The sequence below is a fragment of the Dermacentor silvarum genome, chromosome 9 (assembly GCF_013339745.2).
Source record: "Dermacentor silvarum isolate Dsil-2018 chromosome 9, BIME_Dsil_1.4, whole genome shotgun sequence".
Taxonomy (NCBI): Eukaryota; Metazoa; Arthropoda; class Arachnida; order Ixodida; family Ixodidae; genus Dermacentor; species Dermacentor silvarum.
This window is the reverse complement of record NC_051162.1, coordinates 132,483,431-132,501,593: the sequence shown is the minus strand read 5'-3', so window position 1 is coordinate 132,501,593 and position 18,163 is coordinate 132,483,431. Positions and strand designations below refer to the sequence as shown.

Here is an 18,163-nt window from a genome sequence, read left to right as displayed (position 1 = left end):
ATTGAGCTGAATTACTCAAAAAGGCTGCATTATTTGCACAAAAATTGAAATGCATAGTCGACTAATTAATTTATTAAATAGCTATTGAATTAATTACCTTACAGCACATACTGTAATTATTTGTAGCAAGTGAGTTCGTAAGGCGTATCCAGTTGGAACAAATTTTCAGGCTGATACCGGTTTCGAAATATTCATTCGCAAAGTGTGCGATGAAATACATGGGGGATGGTCCAGTTGCATTTGTGCTTCAGTGCATAAAACAGTAGTTTGTTAAAAATGTAAGTGGAACAATAGTGCATTTCTACTGCAAGTATCACGGCGCATATCTCGAAACTGCGTGCGATCTTTAGAAATATTTCCGAGTGGATATGTCTGGCAAACTCACCGGCTACAATTCGTAAGTTTTAATACGTCCCATAAATTAATTAATTCAAAAGTTAATCAGTGAATTTTTTTTAGTCGATTATGCATCTCGATTTATCGTGCGAGTAATGTTTACCGCTTCAAGTATTCTTGCTCAATGACTACAATTGTGCAATCTTCCACAGGTGATATTTTAAAATTTTGCTATGGTCCAAAAAAAAAAAAAGAAATGTACCCCATATACTGTTAAATGGAATTTGCAACTAAATAGATTTATAATGACTTCTCGGTTACATTATGTACATAGTTGAAAAAAAAAGCTACAACTTAATACTTCAAAGAAAGCTTGGATGCATACAATTATGGCATTGTGTTGAGAAATATAGGCAAAGTTAGAGTGGGAACCAGCTTAGAATCTGCTGTCATGATTGGTGCCATGCCTTTCCATGTAGCTGTCTATAGCTATTGGAATGGAGGAAAGAAAAACGTAGCAGGGAGCGTGATGGGATGAAATAGAAGCCAGAAAAAGTCAGCCAGACACGTGAAGTTTAAGTGTCTTTTACAGCTGCAGTAGCTATGTCCTTCAAAAAAAAAAAAGAAGGGGCTCGGAGGTAACGTGCAGCTGCTGCACATACACGTTGCAATGAAGACGATAAATGTATACATATGTTGCAATAAACAGCCGAAGTTGCATAAGCATGTTTGAAGAAATTGTGCACGGAGCAGTTGGGAAAGCACTTGAACAAATTCGCATTGATTGAAACCTATTGGGAACCAAACACACCTGTCTAAACACACGGACCGAGTCTTGGCTAAGTGTGCTGAGTGCAGGGTTATGTGTTGGGCCAAATTCTTTTAGAGAAAAAAGTGAAGGAAATGGCTTCCTGTAGAGTTGGGCTGCGAAGAATGACTTAATGTTCCCTCCCAGTTTCTTTTTCCTCTGTGCCTTCTCTTGTATTCCTGTCACATGTTTGTGAACTCTGTGGAAGGCCTTGAAAGCTGCCATTCTTGAGACTTCCTATGTGCAGTTCCCCATTCTTGTCTTGACTGTTACCTGCAGTAGCTGACAGCTTAAGATCGAGTGGTTTACCTTACTGCGTATAAGAGCCTAATCTTGTGACAAGCTTCACCGCCGGTGCTTCAACGGATGCTGGTGGCGGTAGTCCTTGGTGGATTGAAGGGCAACAATTATTCAAAACACACAGCATTTCCTTTTTTTGTTTACCATGACAAACTGGCCTAACACTCGCAATGAAAACGCTGAAAGGCGAGGGTAAAAAAATTCAATAGGAACAAGGTTCAGGGGATGCATATCATCCCTAACCTCTCTCAAACTAAATCTTTTGACTGAAGAAAAACATTTGAATTGCACTCAGAAATACATTTATGGGGGTTTCACGCCATTTGCTACCTCTGGGCGAAATTTGTGGATCCATTACGAAAAACTGAAATGGGCGTCTAGCACGAACGATGCCTTTATATTCCACACATTTTCACACTGTACAAACTGTATTACAGAGATGACAACTGAAATTTTTGCATCTGAATGGATACCACCACACAAGTTTCTTGGAGTGGAAAGTTCCCTTGTTTGAAACTTAGTTTGGAGAACATTATCTCCCGAGTCGGAGATGGTGCCGCACCAACATGTTTTTGTCGGATGATTACACGACATCTATGTCGGACTTTCTCTCATTTAAGCATCCTGTTAAAATTTGTAGCTCAGATGCAGTATGCCACAAAATTTCAAAAACAGGCTAGGAAGGGCTAATAAACCATTGACGAAATGTTTAATGGCGTTATGCTTGACATTCCTTTGAGTTTTATTTATTAAATTCATGACGGCAGCAGTGCTGGAAAGAACACATGGTACAGGGAAGACAAGACGAGGACAAGGGCTGAATTCTTATCCTCAAGGTTGCCTTGTTCGAACCCAAGTACATAGAAAAATCGGCGATCATCATTGTGCTGACAGGGCAGATGTGCTCGGAATATTGTGAGGCCAGTCTAATACCTAGCTTTACTCAAGGGACTTCTGATGTGCAAAAGCTAAGTTGCCTCATCCATATTTATAGCTATTCTTGTAGTTTGCCATGATCATCTCAAGCCAAGTAAATCAAAGTACCAAGGTTTCAGCCCTACAAGGCCTGGAGCAAGTGCAAGGAGCAGCACAGATTGTGATCATTTGCTTTCCCTCATTTTTCCTTGGTAATGTAAAGGGACACTAAAGAGAAACAATAAATAATCTAGACTGAAGAATTATTCTTTGAAAGCGCTGTCTTTGATAACTTCGCACTAGGAGGTTGATTATTGGGAAAGAAAGTGGCGAGGGCCAAAGTTCATTTTTTTTGAATTTCGCGTGGAAATCCTAGTGCCGGAATGTCGGTGTGACATTGCAGATTTTGAAGTATTTTCTCATACTTGAACTGTTCTGGTCCACTAAAAGTTTTTGAAACTTGCCCAAGTTCAGTCCTTGGCTCCTTTTCTTCATTATGGCTTAATTTTGGTTGTGTTGGCTAGGGTAGAGCAGCCTGAAGCTAATTAGAAAAGGTAGAGATAATTGGTGTGCATGGTAAGCAAGCGAGGACAGCAGCACAAAAGTTTGCAGTCTAGGTGGTGTTGGCATCAAAATGCCTAACGTATCGTGGTGCAAGGTAGTGAAGGACAGAGAAACACTTCTTAAGAGGCTTTGCATTTATGGTGTACAGTTCAGAGCAAAAGTCTAGAGAACACAGTACCAGCAAAAAATTTAAAGTTCTTTTACCTCAGCCATGCAATGTGAAATTGTCTTAATTCATTACATTGGTCAAACAAGCACCTATAGGCTTTACCACTGATTTCAGCCTTCACGCTTAGGTTGCGAAGAAAAAATAATGCAGATCCAGTGCACATTTCGGAACCTATGTGAGGCGAAGTTTTCAGGAAGTGGTTAATAAAATGCTATAAATTTGCCCATTTCATTCCTGCGTCTCTAGTGTAAGTGAAGCTAGCACGTGCTATGCAATGTGACAACTCTTATTTGTTTTAAATGTACTGCCTGCTTCATTGCCAGTCTCTTGTGGGTATGTGCCGTATTATGGAAATTATAATCATTATCAACATGCACCGATCATCTGGGAGAGACAGTTAGTGTTGACACGATGGTAGCACATGTGACTGTGGCATAATGGTTAGGAAAGTACGCATAGAAAAATTAGAAAGGCTTTCTTTATTAAATGCATCATGCCTTTGATATTTGTTACAATAAGGATATTTTGGTATCAATTGTTTATCACTGAGTAGTTCAGTGGAAAACAAGGCCAGCACCCGGGACACTTGTAAGGGTAATAAAAATGGTAGTGCTGTCCTGCAAGCAAGCTATTCTGTAAGACAGCAGCAGCCACGGTCATAAAAGTCAGGGAGGGTTCTGAAAGAAAGCTTCTTTTTAAAAAGACTATTTCGTGGCACCTGTGGTTCTCAGATGTTTGCTTAAAAGTGTACATCTATTGTGTGAAGAGGCAATTGTAGCCTGTATCACAGGTAAAGTCTTTTGATGACTATCACCTCAATAAGGCAAGGGGCAAGAATCTGATATAATCAACTGAGCTTAAACATGGGCAAGCTAAATTTGAAATTGCCAGGAAACATTTTCTACGAAGCTAAGCACAGTTGTGCACTGCAGCAATGGAAGAGACAAAACAGGCACATGTCAAAAAGTATGCATGGAGTGTCTATAGATGGGGCAGTATGCTTTGTTTTTTTGTCCCATGTTCTTGGTGCTCTTCCACAGGAAAGCTACAAGCATAGCTTTAAGAAGAAACAGTTTTGGCTATAGCCAGCATTGTCGTGCATAAACAGCTCGGTGTGCATGCAATCTCTAGCATTCTTATGTACATACATGCACCTTACCTGCTGTCATTGTTTGTCTCGCTGTGCTTCACAGGGGGGGCTGCCATGCTTACATGTTGCTTTACATGTTGCTTGTTGTATGTATATGTGTGGACGTAGTGACAGGGACAAACAAATAAGCTATTCCTAAAATTTGGCCAACTAAACTCTGCTATCATTCTAGATTTCACACCCTACAAGCACTAATGATTGCACCGCGACTCCCCGCCCTCCATTTTTACAGCGAAGCTGTTAAGGGCTAAGTTCCAGGAGATCATGTCCGCGTGTAGAAAAGCCACGTGACCTAGCAGGAGAGGAGAGGAAAAGAAGAGCTCAACCCTGTGAGAGGGTGCAGATGAAAAGGAGAATGGGAAGGGAGGTTGACGTAAGTCGGGCCGTCCAATACTCGCGTTGGAGGGGGAGAGTGTGAGGCACGCCATCCAATGGTGGTGTACAAAAAAAAAGTAGGTCAACGGAGGAGTGGGGTGTGAGAGGAGTTCGTGTTAGCGTTGGTTGTATATACATAGCTTCGGTCAAGGACTCTTGTCTGGGAACGTCATAGGAACGCGCTAGGAACGTCATTGCCGTGGACGCCGAGCCAGTTCTTTCAGTGCCGGGAATTGTATAGCCATCGTCTAAGTGTTAAAAAATACCCTATTGTGCTACTCGGAGCTGCCACCGGAGCCTCTTTCCCGAGTACATAACGAAGGGGTCGGTTTACCATTTTGTAGCCAAATTCAACATAGCAAATCCCCAATGTAGCTAAACCCCAACAGAGTGCCAGCTTCGCTGGACTTCCCTCTTCACGGGGTGGAAGGGCTTGGACATTTTTTTTTTTTTTCGGCTTTGAGCCTTACCTGCTGAGTGTAATGAAGTGCACAGCCTTGCCTTTTACCTCCTTGAAGTATGTTATGAAACTTGCAAATTAGCATTCTGGAAGAAGCCAGCTAGCCCTAGCCCTGGCATGAGGCGTCGTGAACTGTTAAGCCTCTTCTTGCATGTGAAATAAATTGGCCTTTTGCAGCAGGCCAGCTATAGTCATAGCCATTTTCCAAACAAGCACCATGAATGTCTTCTTGCACAAGGCATTGATGATGTTCTGTGTAGTAATTTGTTGCAGTGTGTAGATGCTTATTAGTATTCTGTCCATGTGCCAGTGGTCCATGCTTGTTCACTGCTGCTTTCATCAAAACAGTGTTCAACCACTCACTTGGTTGCGTATAACTTAGTCTATTGATTAAGCATACCTCCAGCCCAACAGTTTGCTTCAGTGGAACTAAGAAATCCTCAGCGTTTTTCAGACAATTTTTGCCCCATTTAACCAAAGCTCGAATCATTACAGCAAATGGCCCTGTGCTTTTTAGCGAGTCTATGCTCCGTACTCCATACTTAGCGGGTACTTCGGCCCAAGCTGTCCAAATAGGGTAGTCGTAGAAGTCTCACTGTGCACATTTTGTCGTGCAATTTTTTTATCTGCGATGCTTTCTACGGAAAAACTACTTGTCATATCACATATTTGTGCACCTTTGTGGATTCCAGTATCATCAGTATGTGACCTACCATGTTCTAGTCATGCACCAGCGGTGTGCTGTGGTTGCTGGTTACAGAAATGTCACTCCGATCGTTAGGTGGTAAATAGGTTCAGATCTGCGACACCTTCAATGTAATAATTGCATAATATTTTGCAACAAAGGTATGAGACAATGTTGCATCAAATTGCATGACTAAGAGTACTAATCTTTCTTATGTGACGCACTATTTTTTGGTCACGAATGCAAGTAACGATAGCAGTCTTCCTAGCCTTCGTAACGTTGCCTGCTATGTATGAATTGCAGTACAACCTTTCCTACATCGCATAACAAAGCTGAGATTCCAATTTATGCTAAGTCTGTCAGATGGAGAAGGTGTAATAGCGCAGTGAGTGTGACATCTGATTTTAGTTTAACAAGAGCAAAACTACTACAGTGGCATTTGTGCTCACTGTTGCCATTGAACAAAACAAAGCCAAAATTGAGTGCAGTACGATTCTTTTTTTTTTTTTTTTTTTTCTTTCACAAGCAGCCACAGAAGACAAAACTGCATTTTTCGACACACGTGACTGACTGTTCACTGGAATAAACTGACAAAAGCAGAGGTTCACGAACTTGCAGCTCAAGCCCCAGCCTTGCTGACACTGGCATAGAAGTCTGTCACGCCGTTGACTCGCTGCACACACAAGATGACGAATGGTAGTCACAGGTTTTTCTCCATCATGGGGGAAGTGCTTGAGGGCGCAGCACGACAAAGGAAGGGACTCTCTGTTACGAAAAAAGGGTTGTGGAATGTGTGAGGTTTTTTTTTTGTTCGTCATGCCTGGCAGTGTCCTGGAATGTTTGCAGCAGCAGACTAGCTCACGGGGAGGTTGCTTGCTGGGCGAGTCGGTACATCGCACATACAAAAATAGGCCAGCGCAGAACAAAGCATATGCACCAGGACGAGTGTTGGACATACACGAATACAGCTTCTGTGGAACCTGCTCTGGATTCAGCAGCACTACCATCACCCACAGCTCATAAATAAGTGCTCTGGCTCTTAGTGTTAAGGATGTCAGTCCTCCACTTTCCCATCAATTGTATATACAAAGGTTAAGCAGACAAAGACACAAGCGGAGGACAGTTAGTCTGAACTCAATGAGCCCGAGCTGGAGCCTTTATGCATAAAAGAAAAACTGCAGTGCTGCTGAATTCCAACTGGACCTTCATTATGGAAAAAATAAGCCTGAGCTGGAAGTCCAGCATTTGTCCTGCCCACTTCTCTTCCCCCCAGAGTGCTCGCATCACGTTCTGCACTGTCCTATTTCTGTGCGTAGCTCACAGGGAAAGCGGCTCGGCCGGGTCGCTGGTGCCAGCTGCGCGACTGCACGTTGCCGGCTCTGTCCCGACGCCAATTGTGAAGCGCACGCGTGACTCGCTGCTCGGGGTGGGCAGCGGGCGAGGCCTCTGCCGTGGTGACCACACCTCAAGGCGGCCGCCCTCAGGCGGCGACAGAGGCGCGCCCGAGCTGCTCGCCGAGCTCGCATATGCCTGGTCACTCGAGCTGTCGTTTGATGCCGTCGAGGATTTCCGCCGCCCGAATGGCGACAGCGGGCACCGCGTTGCGTCCAAGCTGAGCTGTTGCCTGTGGCCATGCAGGCTGGTGTTGAGCGATGAGACGCTGGCTGCTGCCTGCTCATTGGCGGCGGCGCAGACGGGGTACAGCGGGACGTCCTCGGGGGCTCCTCCCGCGGTGCCCAGTCGCGGATGCGTGCGAGGCGCCATGCGCACATCGAAACCGGCGCCGGGTGCCGCAAGCAGTGCAGCCGCATTGAAGAGCAGTAGCTCGGTGCCACGCCGCAGACAAGGGGGCCGCCGCGGAGCGGACGACGAAGATGACACGTTGGTGGCAGATGTGCCAGCCAGGAGGGGCGTTATCATTGTCGCCTGGTCGTCCTCATCCCCGCGGGGCAAGTTTGGCGCCGAGCGGGACCAGCGCTTGTTGGCGTCAACCAGCAGGTGCTTCCGGGCACGAGGGCTCTGCCGCTCCCTCTGGTGCACAGAACTGGGCCCCCATGTCTTGCCCTTGAGGCCCCCGTCTGGAGGCACTGCACAAACAGCCACTTGATCATGCGACATAATACTGCTGCAGCACAAGATGGCCTAGCTTAACAAACCTTTATGATGGCACATATGAAATAGCTCCACGCAGTTCCACCGTGAAATCTTTTATTCATGATAAGTGTCAGAACACATATCTATCTTAATTAAGAACTATCTCCACCTGTTGCATGCACACTGCAAGTTTCATGCACTGTACTGACAGTCACTTTGCTACCAGCGAGATTATGTGCAACTGCTTGGAGCATGTTCCATCTACAGTAGGATGAAACTGGATGCTGCAATGCGGCAACGATCACGCTGTGATGATTCTTGAGTGCGCGCGGAGTATGAAACATCAACCATGCGGCGGTGCATTTTGTTCAGAGCACAGTTAACGTGCCCAGTGGCTGTTCGTAAAGTGCACACATTTACATTGTTGTTCACATATCTGAGGTGATCTGACACAATTCTAGATCTAATGTTGTGCATCGTCGCCAAACATTACGAAAGCATCCACAAAACTGTTCATTCCTTGCATTTTTCGCTGCTGATTTGCTGATAATCTTGAATTTCAGGTAGTGCTTGAAGCAAATCTGTACTTCAACGGTTATATTTTTTCCCCGGGCCTTTAAGATAGTTGCAATTGTGAGCAATGCAATAGTTGTGATCTCACGGTCTTCTCGTGCCAATTTTAGCTGATTTCTTTGTGCAAGCGGCCATTACTTCAGTATGGCTATCAGGCTGGCATGGATTTGGTATCGCAGCCACGCTAGAAGAATTGATGATGGTACTAGTAATCCACATAACATTTTCCAGCCTGGGAAGTCTCAAACATGCACAATATTTCAGATTACAATTTGGTTACTTGAGCTGCTGTAACACAGATAAACTAAAATGTTGCTTGCGATTTGAAAATTTGTAGTACTGAAATATTTCACATCAAAACAATGCGCTCTTGACTGGGTATTTTTCAAACTTTTGTTTATAGATATGAAATTCATAGTAATGAGATTTCGCAGTATTGCCCACCAACTTCAAGTGCAATAAACTTTCACGCATTCAGGCGGCTGCAGGACTATTTCATATAAAGGGGCCCTGAACCACTTTTTATCGAAGTGGAGGAAGGCATTTGAAGTGAACATAGGCTGTTTCAGAAATACTTTGCCGCAAAAAGTACTTCAATGCGTTAAGCAGAAGCGGAGTTATTGGCAATCAAACATGGCCTCCACTGTGCTCCCCTTCCTTCCTCAATGCCTTGCACTGCGAAGGCTACGGCAGAGTGGGGCCTGGCCACAACGCTCCGTCTTCGAAATGTCCCCATGGCACGCAGTTCAAATTTTATTTTGGATGTTAAAGTATGACTTCCGATTTTGGTGCCTAGGACGCGCTAAATGTACGCCAGGCACAGTTGTCCTCAGCGAGCCGCAGTGCGCTTAGCCAGTGGACTCGTGGCGGCGCCCGCGGTGTAGCCAACCGCAGCGACCAATAGCAGCCGCGTATGGGAATGTGCTTTATTACAAAATAAAGCGCACAGAAAAGAGCGAGGATCATGCAGTCTTTTGAAACGAGAGCGTTTGAGAGAAAGGTGACTGCGCTCCACTTGAGAGTTCCGCGCACCGCGTACGACAGCAAAACTTGGCTGAGATGTTCACAGCAGCGTATGCTACCTGCGGACTTATTTCACCAAGTCCGAGGGGTGGTTCAGGGCCCCTTTTATACAGAAGCTTTCGTCGTCCTTAAGCAAGCATGCCAAGATCAACACACTGTCAATAATGAAGCTGATGCATGCAGCAAAGGAAAGGCTTGCTTATCTGACAATAACAAACTCCCCATGCTCGAGAAGGGCATAAGTGCAGACCTAACTGGTTAAGTACACAGCACACAAGTAATTGACATGACATGAAGGTAGGATACTTACATGCATAGGCCCTCAACCTTGGCAAGCTTGGTGAAGCAGGGGGGCTTTCGGGGCTGGCCGGCATCCGCAGAGACCGGAAATCGTGTGTTGGTGTGTGCTGCACTGTGATGTTGTGCCGGAAGTCTGCAGCAATAAAGAGCTCAAGGTTAGCACAAATTTCCCTGAACCTAGCCCTTTACAACAGACCCTGGAAAGGTATTCCTAGCAGTTATGAGCACAAGTTGAAAACAGAGCTCCTTCAATCAGAGCGACAAGAAAACATTTATGTGTACATGTTTAATAATTACTTTATTTAAAAGGGGCAAATGTGAGCCACATGCAGGGCTCTTGCCACGGGGGGCAGCATTGGTGTTGCTAGTTATCAGTCCAGCTGACTGCTCACCTCTGATACAATGTCCCAATGCATGGCACTCTGATGTATGTACAACTACGTTTGTGCTGAAGAAAATGAAGGAAGATTTTTCTTCTACGTGGGTGTCGATAGGCTCATTCTAGATGGTGTATTAGTTCTGTCGCACAACATGCTTTCCTGTGGGCAACGCTTGCATGTGCACTTCGCCTGCTTCTTCCAAAATTTGTTGCAACTCAGTGCTGTGTGTTTGTCCAGTGTTCCTTTGTTGTACAAACCCATCAACTGTATATCGCTCACCCCAGCCGTAAGCCAAAATATGCAGCTAAGCCAGCCATCAGGTACACCCCAGGCATAGCAAGTGGTTGCAGTGAATTAAAGTGCACTTTACAGGCACAAGAAGGGGAATTGTTCAGGGCTCATCAGATGTATCAACCAAGTTTGATAACATGATCTTTAAGGGGAGATCAATACAGATGATAATTAAAAATAGCTAGGTTAACTATAACCAGGCTCAATCGTAAAACAGTATAGTCATCATTAGCAAGAGAGTCTGCTTGCCACATTCTCCTGTATTCAACACCATCTGCTAAGCTCCTAGCAGTGCATATTGTGCACCAAGCTCACGACTGTGATTTAAAGTTAAAAATAAGTATGATTTCTTTTATAACAGACAGTTTAAGTAACTACCTATGTTCTGTGCACCTGCAAGTCTAGTCAAAAGCAATGTTATGCAAACGAACCCATACCTGCCAATCATCCCGAATTTTTCATAAAGTTTACGAATTTGGGCTCTACGATTTTACGAATCTTGCATGTCTCGCAGTGAATAAATTCTGTTCGTGAAAATGTGTTGCTTGTCGGTCTCATATCATGTATACCCTTGAAAATCTGTGAAAGCACATTAGAGGGGTACTTGCACTGAGCATGTTTATTCAACAAGTTCCTGAAGCAGGTGAAATCGGCAATGGCCTAGTCACTGAAAAGGTCACTGTGACCTACAATCAATGTGTTGTTCTTCAATATCTGCTGTTCCAAGTCAGCTATGTCTAGAGTATGAATATATCCAACAAAAGGTGTATGCTCAGGTCAAACTAAAAATGCGTGCCACGCCCCTCCTTTATTTGCGGGATCTTTAGAATTTCAAATTTAACAGGTTGGCAGGTATGGATTGTCATGGAACCTCTTCAAAACTACAATCAACTACCATCTACACAATTTAAAAGGTGTGAAGACTGAGGCCAGAATGCCTTGCTTTAACGAAAGTCCATCTGCAAATTTTTTTAGCATTCATTCATTACTACAGAATATGGGAGTGAGCCATTAGTTAATTGGGAGATTAGACTGACACTGTCTGTGTCGGCCAAGTGACAATTATTTAAGAGGAAGAGTTGCATTTTGAAACCCTTACAATATCGCAATGTTAACAGGAACTTAGAATGCAAATAGATGACAACAGAGCATCCAATTCACAGCTGTCAGACTTATTAGTCAGCACCAGTGCCACGGTTTGTGCTCTTTTGCATTGACTTTTCTTACAACTTTCACTTGTATTTTATCTTCACAGTAAACATTTTTCAACGATGTTACCAGAGAATATAAAGTCCTGGCCAGCTGTCCTGTGTTTCTATAATATCAGTTTGAAGCTGGGCTAGCTCATTTTCATTCAATATGGCAAAAAGCACAGGATGAGTGCAACAGAAGCAGGACAGATGCACTGCTGTACCATTTGGTTGTATACACATATACCGTAGAATCTCGTTGATATGATCTTCACAGGAACCGGAAAATAAAGTGTATTATCCGAAAATTGTATTATCCAACAAAATCGTATTATCCGGCAAAGAAAAAGAAACGTATCATCCCGAAAAACGTATTATGCAGAATCGTATCAACGAGATTCCACTGTACATGTTTCCTGTCGGTATGTGTATCCTGTATGTGTACCAGTCTAGACAAGACAGAAGTCAACAGGGCTGGAGGTTTTAGGTGACCAACACTGTCCTAACAAGGAATGTCACCGCAGCCAGTGACATTCCTTTTTAGAACACTGTTATCCCTTGTCATATCAGTCTGTATCTGTCTTCTCCTGTTGTCTGCGCTGTTTGCCATCTCGTCTACATTCTTTTGCCCTACTTTGTCGCCACAAGTTGTTCCGAATGAAGTTCTGCCTGTGGGTCGTACCAGAAGGCATGCTGATCTGGGCGCCCGCTCTGAGCAGCCGCAGCCGCGACTTGCGAAAGTGGCCGCCCCGTTTACGAGGTGTTGGGGGTGCGTGCTCCTGCTGGGCCAGGATCATGACATTGAGCTCGCGTTCAAGCAGGCTGATCTCGCGCTCGGCAAGCTCCTGCTCCCGCTGGAGCAGCAGGGCTTCCTGCAGCTTCTGCTGCACGAAGGCACGATGCAGTTCTTCTTCACGGCACCGCAGCTCCTTCTCCCGGCACCGCACCTGTTCCAAGGAAGTTCGCACAATCGTACACTCACAATGCTGAGTGTACAAACTACAAAGAACTACAAGAACACCAATAGAACAAACTACAAACAATTCTGGCACCTTCTATATAACAGAGTGTTTTGACTCCGCGCACATTTAATGCGTTGAGGCACTGCGGAGAACTGTGCCAATTTCACATTCCTGATAAATGTGTCATAGAGCATTTCCTGGAGATGTTAGTGATACGGTGTCAGCATGGCCGCAATACGACAGAGGAACTAAATGGGCGCACCGTCATGCTCTGCCCAATCGGCTCTGGCTTCCACTGCAGTTGTAAAAATTGTGGGTAAATGTGTTCCCACTTGGCTGCATGCAAATTGCTACGATATTTCAGTATGAACAGAGCGGAGTGCGAATGCTCGGCTAAATCCCTCTATTGTTCAATCATTACGGAAAGTGAGACTGACATTCTGTTTCTGTACCTGGCACGAAAGTGTCAGATATAGCAAAGCACGTGCCAAATAGTAAAACTTGGTGAAATCAGATCTGATGCATTTCAACTATAAATGACACCCTATTTCGTGACAAAGAAATTGTGCACTAATGTTGGGACTCCCATTGTTTTTAAATGCAGACATCTGGTGCTTAAGCTGATATTGTGCCAAAGGTGCTTCAGAAATGGCAGCATCACAAACAGGCAATTTTTTACGATGTCTGAGAAGATCGGCACGAATGGCAATATACACAAATGTGGCGATAGCAAAAAGCAATCTCTAGTCAACCGCAATGTATCTCACTTTTGAAATGACTCATCACTGTATAAGTTAAGTTAGTGTGCAAAAATTTTAATTTTTTGAATATGAGTCGGATATCCTTCGCTATTTTATTCGATTTGAGAGATAACACCTATTCAAGTCTACAGGGACAAAGATAGATCAACGATTTCGCTGCTGGAGAGCCATGGTTGTTACGCAAGGGCACCAGTTCTTGAGTGAACGCATCAAGCATAAAACTTCTGTTTATTAATTTCCAGCCATATAAAAGGGCACCTTGCATTTAGATAGCCTACAAATTTGTTGTCTCGATTTAGGCAAACCAATTTATTACTCAGACATCCCTGAAATGTTGGCAGTGCTTTAAAATGACGTGAGGCGTAGCATTACATTTAGTACCTTTCCCAAACACAACATTCCACATACATCTCGTGGCGTGCAGTTCGTATCATTGCTGTCAGTATTAAGGTGCACAAGGTACTATCACATTTCAGTTATTTCTGATAATTCAAGATCCTCACTGGTGTCCAGTTGTGAATGGCACGTGTATCAAATAATGCAAATTAGAATTTTTGTTTTCTTTCTTTTTTTACAAATGGGCTCCGCAGAACCGTTATTTGGTAATTATTTTGTTGAAAATCATAAAGGTACATGATATTCGACTTGACAGCCGAAGGCCGTTATTCTCTAATATTCATGTTTGATGAAATTTAAAAATTTCACTATTTGAACACCCCTAATTTTGAGTGCAGTTTGCAGGGAGAGGCCTTCCTCCTGAAGTGGACATAAATACAGGCTGATCATGATAAATTTTGAGTTTATCAATAAGAAAATTACATTTCATGTAATGACCCTGTATGGCATTACATATGGTCTGATTCTCCTCCACTTTCATAATCATGGACGTGTAGAAATAATAGAAGCAAACAAAGTAAATCTACACTTAGTTACAGACTGCATAGACTTTTCTCACAACTTTCACTTGTATTTTATCTCCACAGTAAACATTTTTCAACAATTTTACCAATGAATATAAACTCCTCGCCAGCTGTCCTATGTATCTTTAATATCAGCATTTATGGAGGCTTGCAAGTGAACGCTGTAATCCTACTTGTTCATGTCCTGTGTCGTTATTTGAGAACTGAATGCTTACACCCAATATCTAATCAAACATTTCATGCAAAAATTGCATGCCTAAAATATCTGATGGTTTATTTTGTTTAATGCCTCATTTAATGCTAGAAGTTATGAAATATGTCTGACTACAGTGTGAAATACGAGCTCAGAAATATGAAGTAAAGCTTGTAATCATGTGCATTTAGATCGCTCGATGCAGATTTCTGCACTTTGTGAGCACAAATTTCTACTTTTTACCATACAGGCACATTACAAAATACATATACATGGTCTACTGACTAGTGTACAGAAAACTGCTATAGTTTATGGACAGTGGCACCCGAGAAAAAGGTGCATATCCACAGCGATTCAGATCTCCAGCCTGTATGTGAACAGCATAGTTTATAGAGTTTCACTGGCTAAAGTTGCCAACTGCTCAGAAATGCAATGTTTTCTCAGGTCCTGCAGTCTGTACACTTTAGCATTTGAATGTATATAATATAGCAAGAATGGCGACGCAGATGAGTTCGCACCTCATCGAAGAGATGTGCAATCTCATGCCGCCAGTCCTCCTGGAGTGTGTGAAACGATTCGTGTGGTGTGCTCATGAAAGGTGACCGTGTTATCTTGTCCAGTTCAGTCAGGATGGCCGAGAACGACGGACGTTGATGAGAGTCTGAGTTCCAACAGGCTGCAGGCAGAAAAAACAAGAGCATGCATTTACTACACAAGCATCTGTGTCATCTATGGGGAGTCATAATGCAGAACAAAACATGTCAGCATAGTTTTGGCTCACGATTTCCACTGTTAACATGTTCTGTTCTGTAACAGACTTCAGAAAGAAAAATTTTTTTTCTCGAGATATGTCGTAGAGAAGTACTCCTGAATTTTGAAAACATGAGCTCTGCAGGCAGATATGTAATGAGGCGGGCATAAATATGATGACACCACAATTGCAGTTTGATCATTATAAATCGTATATGACAGCTTTGAGTGAAAGCTTTTGCAGCGTTTGCCAGAAGAGAACCCACACTAGTTCTTTCATATTTGTTGTGCTATCAAGCCGGTTGTACGTATTGGTTGTATCCACCTTTGTATCCACCAGTGCTGCAAAGTCAGCTAGCACGGCACTTACACTTTGTTCTGTATAAGTGAACTATTTTCCTAGCCATGTTGGTATTCAAATTCCACACACTTTGCAGTTGGCTCTCATGCATTTAAATGCGACCCTTGCCCATTTTGTCAAGATAGTACGAAAAGCAGGAATGGAGGTAGGCATTCTCCTTCTGGACTTGTGACGAGACTGCACACTAATGACATGATTATGCGACACACATGGCAGTCTTATTTTCTCGCGAATTCATGTCCTTTTTCAGCTGCACATGATACAGTGAATTTTTTTGCACCTTAATGTTCTCAAGAGGGGATATGCATAGATACTACCACATGAAAAATGCCATGTTAGTCTATCCAGAATTAAATGTACCATAATTAAATGGCCTCAAATTCACAACCTTTAAACTAAGCCAAGTTTACATTAAGGGATGTACCGTACACACAAAGAAAATACACAAAATTAAAAGAGGAAGGCAGATTGAGTTATGTTGAGAGAGAAAGTCAACAGGGAAGGAGTACACTGCTTTTCAATGGGGAACGAGGCTTTCATAAACACAGGTTCCAGGAATTTAACAGATACAACTGACAGCACACCTGTGCATGTGACGACTGTCATTAGAGCTTGTCAGTGAAAGAAGCCCTTAGAGCTCCTGTTCCAAGAACTGGTCATGGCCATAAGTGAGTCATTTCCGAGAACGTAATCTACCCTGAACAACTTTTACTCATGTGATGAATGAATACGAGCCATCTATAAACCAGATGCATGAACAAAGAAATTGCCAAGTCACTGCTGCCAATGACATCTGTAGGATACAGCTGCTGTTCTAGAGAACAGCAACAACAGACAAGGATCATCTTTCTATGTCCATGGTACCAGTATCCGACCAAACCTGTACTCCTGTGCAGCTGCATGCAGCGGGAGACATTGGAAATGCCAGCAAGCTAGGCTCGCAGCGACGACATAAAAGACGTGCGGTCGCACCTTGCATGAGCTGCGAGAAGGGCGCCGGGCAGGTGGACGGGATGGGAAGCGTGAGCTTGTTGACGGCCACGCCGTAGGCGACGGCCAGGGCGTCGATGCCCTTGTAGGGCGTCTCGCCCGTCAGCAGCTCCCAGAGGAGGACGCCGTAGCTCCAGACGTCGCTGGCGCGCGAAAACGTGGACGACTTGATGACCTCGGGGGCCATCCAGGCGTAAGTGCCGGCCGTCGACATGCGCGTCGTGCCGGTCACCTGGCGAGCGAGGCCGAAATCGGTGATCTTGAGGGTCTTCCTGCTGCGCTCGGCGTACGGCTCGCTGAGCAGCACGTTGCTGGACTTGAGGTCGCGGTGGATGAGCGACGCCTCGACGTGCAAGTAGTGCATGCCGCGCGCGATCTGCACGGCCCAGTCGACGAGCACCTCGGGCGGCACCCGGCGGCCCGCCAGCACGCGGTTTAGCGGTCCGCCCCGGGCGTACTCCATGACGAGGCACAAGTTGGGCGGCTCGAGGCACACGCCCAGCAGGCTGACCACGTTCGGGTGCGCCAGGCGCCAGAAGAGCTGCGCCTCCTGGCGCACGCTCTGCGCCGCGGCGCCCACGTCCTCGTCGGGGTCCTGGCGGGCCGCCTTGACGGCCACCTCCTGGCCCCGCCACAGGCCGCGGTACACCTTGCCGAAGCCGCCCACACCGATCACCTCCTCGAGCTCGAGCTCGCTGAACGAGATCTCGCGCGGACGCAGCTCGAGGGCCTGTACGAAGTTGCAGGGAAAGATGCCCACCCGATCGCCGATCTTGCCCGTCCACCAGCCGTCGTCGCCTGAGATGCGCGCATCCTTGGACAGCACTTCGACCGTCTGGCCCCGTCGCAGCGACAGCTCGTCGTCGCCCGACGCATTGTAGTCGTACGCGGCCGTCCACAGCTCGGGGCCATTGCGCTTCGAGGCCATCGGCGCCGCCACTACACCGATGGCATCGCCCAGGGGTCCCAGCCCGGGGCACAGTTATTTACATAGCATTAGGGTTACTGTCACGAACACGCGAGCACAAACGGCACCCCGACACTGCCCCGCTGCCGCCGTTCCCTTTGCAGGCCGCATCCGTTGCGCATACTGGAGCACCGCAGGCACGAGAAGCCGTCAACGACGCCGAGCCTCCGCTGACAGGATCCGAGCACTGGCGTCAGCCTGATGCGCCGCCATTCTTCCCAAGCTTCGAGAGCAGCCCAGCTGTGCCTCACCGTGGCGCCAGCGGCGCTTGTCACTGTCGTAGATTAAAAACGAGCCTTAGTGGGGTGAGAGGTGCGTCGCAACGAAATTGACAACTCGTGATGTTGACGTTGATGCAGCTTCTACCGAGTGGTCACACTTTGGGCTAGCCCTTTGAGTCAGTAGTATATTAATTGTATGGGCTAGCCGGGGTGGTGGGGTTGGGGGATGCTGCTGGAGAAAAAAAGTGCACCAAAAAGAAATAGAAACAGTTATCCGAGTTTCTGATTGACTATATGGTAGAGGAAACAACAACAACGTACCCTTCTGCAACAACAATGACTCCATCCATGGTCCTAGCCACGGTGTAATAACTTACACCGTGGCCCTAGCTACAGTTGTCCGGGACAACAAAAACTCGAGAAAA

The 18,163-nt window shown here is 45.3% G+C and overlaps 1 protein-coding gene across 1 annotated transcript; it reads right to left on the bottom strand.

Annotated features, from left to right (window-relative positions):
• Positions 1-6,240: 6,240 nt before the first annotated feature.
• LOC119464382 (mitogen-activated protein kinase kinase kinase 9) lies at positions 6,241-17,828 on the bottom strand. Its single transcript, XM_037725323.2, has 5 exons — positions 16,533-17,828; positions 14,968-15,125; positions 12,296-12,560; positions 9,763-9,885; positions 6,241-7,849 (listed from the first exon to the last, which is right to left on the bottom strand). Exons 1-5 carry the CDS (start codon positions 17,476-17,478, stop codon positions 7,080-7,082), a joined length of 2,262 nt encoding a protein of 753 aa, XP_037581251.1. The 5' UTR covers positions 17,479-17,828; the 3' UTR covers positions 6,241-7,079.
• Between the last annotated feature and the right edge of the window lie 335 nt (positions 17,829-18,163).